The sequence below is a fragment of the Pocillopora verrucosa genome, chromosome 9 (assembly GCF_036669915.1).
Source record: "Pocillopora verrucosa isolate sample1 chromosome 9, ASM3666991v2, whole genome shotgun sequence".
Taxonomy (NCBI): domain Eukaryota; kingdom Metazoa; phylum Cnidaria; class Anthozoa; order Scleractinia; family Pocilloporidae; genus Pocillopora; species Pocillopora verrucosa.
The window spans coordinates 14,743,822-14,756,023 of record NC_089320.1 but is presented as its reverse complement, the minus strand read 5'-3'; the positions used below and the strand labels follow the sequence as shown (position 1 = coordinate 14,756,023).

The following is a 12,202-nucleotide window of genomic DNA, read 5'->3' as shown; positions in this document are numbered from 1 at the left end:
TGCAACGACCTCAGTACTTCCCAGGAGGGAAATACAAAAGATGATCACATAGTTAGTTAACTTAAGTTGCCACAAAGGTTTGTATCGTGAAACAAGACTTTCATTGTTCCTGTTGGAACTGGCACCATCCATGCATACGTAAAGTCACAGGGCTTCAATTTGAATCTGAGAAAAATAAGAGTCAATGAACGTTACAATGAGAAAATTACTGTGCAACGTGGTCAGTCGAAATCTCTTGCAGAAAAGCGGAAGAGCTGAATAACTGAAGGAGGCAGATTTGTTAAATTATTTGCCTATGTTAGAGAATAATTATTAAGGAACTTTGTCTAAAGTTCTCTAATAATTTATTTGGCTTTACTAAATAATACATCCTACACAAGTTTTCAATAATTCACTCCAAATTATTCCTTTTCATATTTGAATTTGATGTGAGATGTTTAGCAGTTGACGGAGATTAGCTCCCACTATCACTAGTTCATTACAGAAAAACGTTTATAACACCATATTAAGCGAAAGTCGAAATTGCACGAATTCGAATGTAACGGTCTCAGTGTGAATCACGAACCCAGAAATTGAAATTCTTTCCTTTTTAATTCTTGATTCTATTAGTCAATGGCGACGTCCGTAACTTAACCTCTCAGTCACAACATTCACATCTCACTATATGAGATTCATGGTCATTTTAATTGATACGATACTTTAAATTTGAATAAGAGGGGAGTAGGGGAGGGGTGGGGGAGGGGTGGGGGTGGGGGCTCTTCATTTGATGAAGTTTTCTCTTAACAACCATTTCCGTTCTGCTTTTGGTCTCAATAACCATGGAGAAAAAATCTCAAAGAGAAGAAAAAGGAGACAGAAAGGGCTAGTTATTTAAACATAGTTTAGCCGTTGTTTAACAAAACCGCTATCTTGAATCTAGCTGAATCTTTTATCTGAACAATTATTTTTGTGCACAGTGTCAAGAGGGCAAAAAGCTGGCAGTGAAAGGAAATTTTATGAAAACAACCCTTTTTAATAGAATACGTATTTAAGGCCCACTGATTGCGAAAAACCGTGGTTTGGGTTAGACTTCGTGTAAATAACCGAACCGAAATGTTTAAAATAAGTGAACTTGTGTTTTTACATCAAGTAATTGTGTCTAGGCTTTCCTCTAAAAAAATCATCAGACGTGCTTTTATTTTGTTTGTTTTATTTGAACAATTGTATAGTCCTTCGTTTTAATAAGGTTTGGCTGAAGGGTTTACAAGAACACACGGGAACAGGTTACTCTACAAAGGGGACATTGGAACTCTTGCAATTTCCTGCAAATTGTTGTACATTTTTTATACAGTTACAGGCGTATATCGTAAAATTTTTATTTAATTTATTTGTTTTTACACTTGGTTCCATCAGAGGATAGAAAAATTAAAGAATCAGATAGAAATGCTTCCCTTTTGTTCTATTATGTAAATGGAATGTAATCATGGCCAAACCGAGAGCAGCATTTACTGCATATAATGTATCAAAGGAAAATGGTGACACTCAAGACTGAGCATGATATTGCACAATTCTAGTTTCATGGAAATCAGAAATTAGAAAGTTTGGTAAACAGTTAACTGTGGTCAAATCTCAAATTATAGAGAGATTATTCAAAACGAAAGGGGTGACCAGTTTCACTTATGACACCTTGCATATTAGTTGCTTTTCAGCCCAACTAATGTGCAACGTAAATAGAATAAACGTCTTCCCTCTCGGTCGGAGATCGGACAGCTTATCACAGTATCCCTTTCTATTGCAAAAGTACTGGTAAGTTAAGAAGCTATCAATTCAGGATATTTCACAGAACTATTGGCACGTATGTATTGTTGATGAAATAGATTGGGCCTAATATTTTCACGGAATTTCCCCCCGATGAAATGTTTATTTGTGTCTTTACCGTAGGGGCAAGTTTAGCTTGATTTTTATCAATTGCTGATCGACATGAATACGTTAAAGTTAAGTGCTTTATTAGAGATTATTCTCCTATTAAACAAAGACTTTGGTCGCTTGATCGCTCGTTAGGTGCCAGCTCAGATATTCTTCAGTGGCCCAAAGTTAGGTTCTGGTGCCTATAAGAGCCTCTTCACTCCGCTTTCTGGATTAAGAAAAAGCACATAACAGATCAAGGAGGGAGGAGAGTAGACGACAATCTAGTCTCTTTCCTTATTGTCGGTCAACGTATAATGTTACATGAAGTATTTACCGTATTGAGCCCGCCAAAACTATTTGTAGGGCAGCGGACGCGCTTTCAAGAATAATATGGCGGCCAAACGAGTTTTCGACGTGAATGAAGCTTCGGTAAGAGTTATGTGTTTTCACATTTCACCTGAACTATTTATTTTTAAGTGATGCAGTCTGATAGAAATAGCTTTCTCTCAGATTGTAGACTTAAAAGCTGAACTCGCCCGGAAAGAGTCGCAGTTCAAGCGAGAGAAACTTGGAGGCGAAAAGATATTAAATCGACAACCTAAGGTAAGTTCAAACGTCTGCATTGTGGTCCTTCCTAGCTTAAATTTATAAGATAAAAGCAATAAATGGGTACAAATATATAACTGAGGCTGTGTCTATGCGTAGAATAATAAATTAATTACATGTACTGCATAGTGCTAGAACAATTGCATTGTACAATAATTAACTATATTAATTAAACGCTGGATAAAGTCATGCAAATTGCAATTTAATCAATTATGTCTCCTACCGAAATTAAAAGGCTCGTTGGATACCAGAATATTAAATTAAGTACATGTGCTGCATAGTGTTGGCGCAATTACATTGTACAATCATTGACCAATGTTAATCAAACTTTGCATAAAGTAGTGTTCCTTTTATCATACAAGTTGTGATTTAATCAATAAGGTTTCTTTCCTTCCGAGATTAAAAGACCAGTTGAATACCACCCAAAGTTATACTGAGGTGGAGAGGAGAGAGCAAAAACAAATAAATTAGACAGAAAAAAAAATAGGCAACTAAGAAATCTACAACTTACAGTTTTCCATGAACTTGTTTGAAACCAATGATTTTCAGCAATCCTGGTAACTTAGTTCAAAAAATGAATAATTCTTCTTTCTTATTCTGTTGAAAAATTGAATATATTTCTAGAAACCTCCAGTGTGGGCTAAAGTTAAAAAGGAGACAAAAGTTACAAACTCAGGGAGTGTACCTTCCAAACAAGATGAATTGTCATTAGAGGAACAACAAGCTCTGCAAAAATCAAGGTACCACCATGAAACTGATATCATTGTTATTATGTTTATTCCCATTCAGTTATCAGCAATTGTCAAGGGAATTTCAGAAATGTAGTACTGAGTGCTTATAAAGTTTGTTGCGTTGGCTAACTTCAGATTAAATGTAACTATGAACATAAAAATCAGAGATACAGTACTGTAGAAGGTTTTTTGAAGGTGAGAGACTATCAAGCTTCTGCCAAAGATATAGGACAAGTTTAATTGATCTGAGCATTTCTGGACTGTCTTCATTTGGCAATGGACTGATTTTAGAGAACAGAGATTGATGTACTCAGCTAAAATAAAGCATATAACATTTGTTGAGTACTGGCTTACTTTCAGTGTATCCGTTAAGAAATTAGGAAAATGTCTCTTCAACAGTTTAGTACTAGAATGCAAGACATTGCCTTAACCAACTCATACAACTTACTGTTGGTAGATTTGTTTCTTTTTTTTTAAATGGATGTTAATGTAGTCAATGTGTTTTTAAAAATTGAATTTTATATTGTGGCTGTTGTTGTTGTTACTGACAGAAGTTATTGTATATTTAAAATAAAAGAAATTAGGTGAAGTTGAAAATGTCTTAAGATGTAACTAATTTCATCAAATTTATTTTTTTTGTAGCCAAAATTGAGACCTGAATTAAAAAATCCTCGTGTCATTCCTGTGCTCTGAGCCCAGGAATGAGCCCAGACTGAGGAGTACTCCTCATTTGTGTCCCAACAGGAGGGTAAAATTTTATTTCTTAAAAAATTTTAAGTTGTTTCTTAGTTCCTATGGGTTTATTTTTTTGTTTGACTTCGATTGTACAAACCTGAAATGGTTCTATATTAATGAAACACAGCCTTAAAAATTGAAAAAAAAAATTAATTGAATGATATTATGGGAGGTTAATGAAAGAATGTTGCTCCTTTTTGCATTTGTTTTAGGCAAGCTTTGGAAGCCAAAGCAGCATTGTATGAGAAGATGGCAAGAGGTGAAATTGAAGGTGAGACACTGTATGTTACTGCATGTGAACAAGATATGTTGAAGTGTTTTGTTATATTTCTGTTTCATTTATTTTATCCTTATTTCATATATTTTTTTTTACCTTCTTTTGTTGAAGATGAAGGTGATGATGAAGAAGGAGGGAGATTTTTGGTGGACTTCCACAAGAAAATTTATTCAAAGGTATGGCAGGAAATCAATGTCATATTTTTTTTCATTGCAGAAGCATTACAACCAACCTTTTTGCCCTAGTAACGACACATACATCGGTAATCATCTTCCATGTCAGATCTTGGTTTTAATACATTTGGTAAGATTTGTGGTACCCTTAAAAAGTCCTTTGTAGGTTATCCTATGTTGTGTGCCATTCCAATGGTTTAATTAAAAGGTTGAAAAAGTAATTTTGTACTTTCACTCAGACTTCATGTGATGTAAGAGTTTATTTTCAAACTGGTTGTGCATTTTTCCCTAAAGGATGAAGAGCATCTCCAGGATTCAGATGAACTGAAAGATGAAGACATACCAACCCCCTCAGGACCTGAAGAGGAATGGTTGGTCATAATTTTCCCTCACTTTTAATGTTGCTCTGAAATCCTGAGCATTTAGTTATGAAAGAACTATGGACTGAGAAAGCCACCTTTCGCATATAAAGCCAATTGATTTATTTTTCATCACTGCTAATATTTATGCACTGTTAATCTTGATAGTGAACCACAATTGAAACGGTATTAAGCAGCACAGTATTAGCAGTCACATTTTACAAGGGGTCAGTTGTCTGTCTCAAAAAAGTTTCTCCTTAATTACTGTAATATTTGTACCTATCTTAAGTGATTGTGGTAAAACTGGTCTGAGTCTTAAAGGCCAATTTGTATTTTCTTTTTCTGTATTGAACGGTCACTTAATGTGGGACCACTCAAATGAGTGATTCCCTTTACATTGTACAAAATTTTTGCACACGTAGATGATACATTCATTGGTTTTCAGGGTTGATTATGTAGATTCACTGGGTAGGGAAAGGAGATGTCTGCGTAAAGATCTGAAACATCTTCAAGAGATGGATAAAGAAATGAATGCTCCAAAGGGGTGAGTATAAGAGTTTCAGTCCTAAGAATATTGTATTGCTATTTCTCTTAACAGTTTTCTATGTTAAATTACCATGTAATTTGCGTTCCTGCCAAACCCTCTCGTACACGCCACACGCATATTTCTTGCCAAAGCACTGCTATATAGTGCTTGCCTCCCGCTGAAACCCTTGCTTGGCTCCCACGCCATATTCTAGGTCTACCATTCCTACCAAACCCCTCTTATAGTGGGTTTTCCGCCAAAACATCGTATTGCGCACCCCGTGTTTGCAGTTCCCGCCAAAATGCGACCAATCTTACGACGTTGCATTACTGCTCAGCAATTTTTCAACTCGCCGCAAAAAACGTGGTACCTACCCTTATTGTAGCAAGATTTCTTTGTGTTTCTAGTCCCCCGACACTTTTATCTGAAGACATGCGGAGAGAGCTCGCGAGGCAAGAATGGGAGAAAGAAGAGGAAGAAGCCATGAATAAACCCATTGGACCTGTTCATTATCAAGATATACGCTTTGATGGTAAATTTGATATTCATTGGTGACCGTTGTCTGGAAGGTTTCAATTCCAATCCATATGGGGAGCTCGGATCATTTCGTTACAGTCCCTTAATTATCAATTTCTGAAATCTAGAACATATTCGCCTTCCAGTAACAAAAAAAAGGAGAAAGCTTTCGCTTGTAAAAGTGTGCAATACGGCTTATGATCAAACCTGCAGTCTTGTTTCCCAATCTCCAGCTCGTCTCTATACAGCAGGGATTTATCTGTAGCCCGAAAACAACACTTGTCAAACTTTAATATCTGCAAAGTTTTCTGCAACATATATCAGTTTCTAGCATAATAAAACATTACTTGGACTGAGCACCCTGTGTTGCACGGTGTAAAAATTTTTTGGAACTTGATGCCCTCGCAACCATCTAGTCTGTGACAAAGACAGACAAAATATCTCTGTTTAATATTAAAATCCTCCCGTTCCTTTTTTTATTGTAGAAATCCGCAATCATGGTGTGGGATATTATCAGTTTTCAACAAACGAAGAAGAAAGACAAGAGCAGATGAAAACGTTAGATAAACTGAGGGATCAGGTATGGAAACAAACAATTTTAAACGAAGAGAAAGGAAATTAGTCCTAGATTAAATAATTTTCTCTTGATTCATTGTAATGTTTATTTTTTTGTCTTATCAGACAATGGAGCAGCGAGTTCGTACTCAGAAATTAAAAGACAAACGAAAAGCTGCAATGGACGCTCGTCTTGCTAAAGTAAGAGAAAGAAAACTGAAAAAACTGAAAGCTTCCGGCGAACTAAGCGAGGAATCAGTAGAGACGAATGGACAATTGCAACGGAATGAGAAAGAACAGAAAGACTCAGAGGATACGAGAGAAACAACAACATCAGAACAAAATGTTGAGGAGGGATCACTTGAGAAGGAAGAGGAACATGTTGATATGCCTCGAAGGCCTTTGAAAAAAGAGGATTTACCCGAATGGGCACGACACAAAATTAGTAAGCTTACTGACATGTGTTATTTCCCTAGTTGATTTTACTACCAATTTCTGCGTGCAATGCCATACTTACGGCTTATTTTCGTCAGCCCTTTGCTCTCTTTTCACTCGTCTCCTCTGTTTCCACTCGACCATCCTTCAGACTCCTTTCAATACCCTTGCTAGTGGCAGAAAAATCTGACAGAACTCGCTCTTTGTTGTATAGTCCTGTTCTCAGTTTTCTGTCTCCACCTGCCTCTCCCAAGTCTATCCTCCATCTTCTTTTCATAACCCATGCGGATCAATGTCAGTATCTTAGCAACTGCGCACCTACCCCTCCCCTAACCCGACGAGGGAGGGGGTAGGTGCGCAGTTTCTCAGTCGCCGATATTGATTCACACATGCTAGTTACATTATTCCTTCTCCTCTCAACAGAGCAATGGGACCAACCTCGATCGTCACCACGTACAGACCCGCGATTAGAAAGAGACCAGGAATTTGCACCACCTTCCTTTTACTACGAAGAAACTAACACCACCCAGAGCAGTAAAAACACTCGGAAAGAATCGAAAAAACTAATTAATCAGCAGAAAGAAATCAAGAATGAAAGATATCGGGAGAATGAGACTCGTGAGATCTCTCATGATGAAGAACAAAAAGAATTCAAACCACTAGAACAGCAACAACAATTACAGCGACCAATTCAAACTCAACCGGTTGCTTCATATACCCCTGATATTCCCCGTCTTCCCCCTCCTCCACAAGAATTTGTTCATCCGCCGTGGTCTGGGTATCCGTGGCGTCCCCCTCCTAACATCCCACCACCGCCACTGCCACTGGTAAATCAGATACCATGGCAACCAAATTTTCCTTATAACGTTCCACCGCCTCCAATTCCTTGGCAACCCAATGTTACTCCATGGCAACCCTATCAGGCGCCGTCCACATTGGGAGCTAGCCCCGTCTCCAGCACGCACGTGACTCAGGGTTCAAATCCATCGAATTCTTCAAGGGCTAACATGTCCCTGTCTGCGAAAGACACATCGGACGAGAAAACAACGATGGCGGCGGAGAATACTGAGACTATGAATGATCCTAATCAGATCCAGCGTAGAGACAGAACAATTCCGTCAACAGAGGAACTTGCTGGCTTTGTAGCTCGCTGTCGATCAAGTACTTAAAATAAATGAAATTACCTTTGAAAGATCTAAGCTTCAAATGTTTATCTTCACTCACTGTTTTAAACAATGCAGTAGATTTTTTTAAATGAAAATTAAACATATTTGGCGCTATGTAAGGTTATTTTGTTTGTTGTGCCTTATTGCTGGGTCGTAGACAATATTTTTTTTTCAAGAGAGATGAAATGGTAGTATTATTATGGTGTTATCAGCCTAACACCACAGTCCACATCTAAACTTAGAAACCTATTTTGACTTGCGCATACTTTCCAATGAGACCAAAATGGTCCAAATTTTCAATATTTCCTTCGAGCAAGTGAGAATGTTTTCTTCAGAATGCCTTAAGCTGAGGTCCTTGGGAGCATATCCTTTAAAATAATGATTACAGGTCTAACTTCAATATTTTTTTGACAATCTCTTTCAAATTTGAGAATACCTCGAAATCAAGAGAATCAAGGAAGGAAAGAAATACAATTTCTAACATGGTGAAATCATTGGCTTTTAATAACAAGTTAGCAATCTAAATCCTATCAGTCTGCGTTGGACGATTTAACCTGGATTTAGCGAATGTTTGCAATTCGAAACTAACTCAGTCAATAATGAATAAAATTGCATACACAGAAATGAATAGATTTATTCACTGTATAACTTCTTGGATGTCTCTCTGATTGAGGTGGATCTCAGTTGTTTTCAGCAGTGTTCGTTTGATGAAATAATTCTACCGTAAATACTTTTAGCTGTTTCATCAGTGTCAGAGAAATACCTCGTCATCACTGTCCTTGTTATATGATCCATCTGACCTATCAAGTTACCATAGCAACGGTTTAACCGATTGTATTATATTCAAGTTCTGGGGGTAGTTCCGTAGGCAACTACAAACATTTTTCAGAAGTTAATAAATAGATGAATATCACTTCAAATAATACCCTTTCCTTCTTCCCTGTTAAATGTAATCCTATGGAAAAAACATTAGGGTAAATATGAAACCCTCGGAACTTGCTGTGATTAATTCAAGCAGGGAGCAAAGGGCGAGATGATTAATTATTCATTCATGTTTGTCTCACACCTTGGGTCAGTGTGACATTACAGCTAGCATTTTGCTTCTTCAAATCAAGCCTTGACATATTCTGCCGGTTTCTGCACTCGTAGCTGCTTCAAAGATTACTTTTAAGACGACTGTCAGGCGGTTTCCCTAGTTCTGGCTCAGCAACCAAAGACGATGGTGTACTTTTGCGGAATGCTGGTGACGTTACACGAGGTGAGAGAGAAATTCGTTTTTATAGTGCTCTCTTCTTCGAAGATCTCGTCTAAACACATCTCTCTAATGAATCATTTGCAGAATTTTCATAGGTTATTTGCTTAAGTCGGCGTTGCGTTTAATTATTGTACTTCTACTTTCTTACAAACTTCTCTGAGATGTTGATTGGATCAAATCTTTTGAAAATTACCAGAGAAAAGTTCTTCATTAAAATTTTATCTCGTCCTAAATGTTGTGTTTGTCCATTCGTTCACAGTTAAGCAATATATGTACCTTGTGCCTTCGAGCTCTGAGCTTCTCGAGTTACCTTACAAGTAAGTATCTAGACTACTCGAGTTTTTTTTCACAGATTTATTGTTAAGACCTCCAATTTGGTGCTCTTAGTTTCAAAGTGTAGTACAGCTAAAAATGTTATATAACGACATGTAACAACAAAAACTATAAATGAATGTCCTATTCTCTATTCTCAATATGTTTTTATTTTTGGTTCGTGTCTTTTTTTCTCTTGGACTACGGTTTTTTTGATGATGGAAGAGGCAAGACTCCCATTAAATACGAACTTGTTGATGAGAGTAAGTCAAATATGGACTTGATATATACACTCAAATGCAAAAAATGTTGATACCTAAAAGAGTTTCTCGATGGCGTTAACCAATAGGAGTAAAACGGCCAAAAATTTAACCGCTAGGCATAAAAATTGACAAGTTTAAACCAATAGTCGTAATAAAGGTTAACCGTTCTGACAACAATGGAGTGAATGGACCGATAGTTGTAGAATAGCCAACATTTTAACCGTTAGCCGTAAAAGCCATCACCTCGTTAAGACCCACCTAAAAAATATGATCAAAGAATGATGAGGCCCAACGGCTTTATGGGAAATGTTCGTTCAGATACATGATTAGTGATCCAATTTTCTCACTATTCCTGAAAACCTTTGTTAAGATTATCCTTTTCTTCCAGGTAAGCGTGGGTAACTCACATAAATTACCACGTGCTAATGGTGGTTATCAGGTATATGTGTGCCCAGAGAACCTCAGGGTCTTATCTTTCATTGTAAACGTGTCAACATTTATGCAGTCGCGTGTATATTATGCAGCTGAAACGATTGAGGGACGGATAGCGCGAGCATGCTACATTGAATTCGTGGTAAAATGGGTCGCGAAATTCGAGAAAAGCGAGAAGCCAACCCTTGTACTAACCATGTGCAAAACTAAGGAAAAAAAGAGGAAAAAGATGGAGATGGGTATTTAAATTCACGAATGATGCATCAAAATATAACGATAAATGCCTTCTAAAGAAAGAAAGTTAAGCGGGAGAATTCTGCCTCTTTTATAAGAGTCCTTTCCCTAGAGGCCATTTTTAGCACGGACTGTTATTGTATGGTGTGCGACATTTTACTTAAGAAATGTATCCATTAAATTTGCAGAGACGTGAGAAAGAAATGGAAACCGACGTTGAAAAGAGGATTGGAGAGCCTGAATGTGGAATGTAAAGGAAGAAGTTAAACGTAAGTTCTTCATTGTGTTGTTTTACTGGTAGTTCAAAGCAGTTCGCGACAATTAAACATTGAGAACGGCGCCAAAATACTTCCTGCATTCTGCCATTGTTTGAACTATTCCAAACTATTACGTCGATATATCTTTGTTACAGACGTTTTCTTTGTTTTCTTGCTCCTTACTTGCTGTTGCTAAACTTCTGGACCCAGTTGCTCTCAAATTTATTTTGCTGATAAGAGACTGGACTCACTAGAAACTTTAAATGTAAAATCAAAATTAGTGAATAGTGATGAGTATTATTTTCGTCTTGATTATTGCAGTCATTTGCAAAGTTTACCAGACTGCTATTCTTAAATTCGGAAAGTAACTTTCACGTCTGAATATTATTTTTGTTTTAGAATCTGAAATACTTGTATAATTATTGAGTATTTGGAACTAAAAATGTCTTAGAATAAATTTAAGTGATTTTCTCAGGAACCATGTTAACACAAGAGATGAGTTATTAAATTTTGAGAGTAGTTTTAATTTAGTTAAAAATTGAAGAGCCCCTTGACACCGTCTCAGCCTAAAAATGTACTTTTTAAGAAAAGAACATGGATTTTTTGAGAGATTTTAGTGCGATGGTCGGGGCGAGGGCAGTTCAGAAAAAAAGATCGGTTGTCAGTAAAAATGACTGACGTTAAGAGAACTTGAGCGAAAGTCTTCATTTGTCTGAGTTGAGAAGCTACTTTTAATCGATTGTTGTTAGTCTGGTTAGTTTTTGTTGCGGATCTCTAAAGAAACCAACACGAACACGTTAGAAAACACGGACCTTTTCAAACAGATAACTTCTTCAATATAAAATAACGACTACCACGATCCTAACTAGACCAGTAGTGCAGGTTTGCAACATACCAGGCAGCTAATCTTACAACAAAAATAGGAATAGAGAGAGAAATACTTGACGGTGTTTTCTTTGTAACTTTTCCTATTTGCTTGTTTGATGGTTTATTTGGCTTGTCATGTCAATAATCAACGTTTTCATTGGATTTACAGAGTAGAGAGACGGAAATGAAAAATGTTATTGGAAAAGAGGATTGGTAACTGGAAATAGAAAAAGAACGAAGTTAAGCGAAGAACTCAGCTAAACGTAAGTTGTTCAATTTTTAGTTTAGTTGGTAGATCAACTCTATCCATTAGAATGTAAGGCACCGATCAATTCGAAGCTTCAACATCTCACCCCGGGAAATACACGGGCGCTTGTCGTCTGTGTCCGCGGAAGGGGAATTGGACCTTGCCTGGCAGAGGTGGGGAATTTGAATCGGAAGTGTCAAGTCTCTCCAGCGGAGTACACGTGCTTTATCTTTTAATATGGAGGTGTTTAAAGGTAAAGAGTTCGCTTTCATGAGAGAATGGCCCGGGAGAAAAAGTTCTTTAAGGTCTATACTATAATGCATGGCAAATGACTAGACAGTCACGGTCCCTAATTTTGACTTCTACGAA

The 12,202-nt window shown here is 37.1% G+C and overlaps 1 protein-coding gene across 1 annotated transcript; it reads left to right on the top strand.

Annotated features, from left to right (window-relative positions):
• Positions 1-2,261: 2,261 nt before the first annotated feature.
• Positions 2,262-7,995, top strand: LOC131789014 (coiled-coil domain-containing protein 174). The gene is made up of 11 exons (XM_059106087.2): positions 2,262-2,316; positions 2,398-2,490; positions 3,118-3,233; positions 4,172-4,230; positions 4,348-4,412; positions 4,704-4,780; positions 5,214-5,312; positions 5,702-5,826; positions 6,296-6,390; positions 6,492-6,810; positions 7,224-7,995. The coding sequence occupies exons 1-11, from the start codon at positions 2,278-2,280 to the stop codon at positions 7,967-7,969; spliced, it is 1,833 nt and encodes a 610-aa protein (XP_058962070.2). The 5' UTR covers positions 2,262-2,277; the 3' UTR covers positions 7,970-7,995.
• Positions 7,996-12,202: the final 4,207 nt, after the last annotated feature.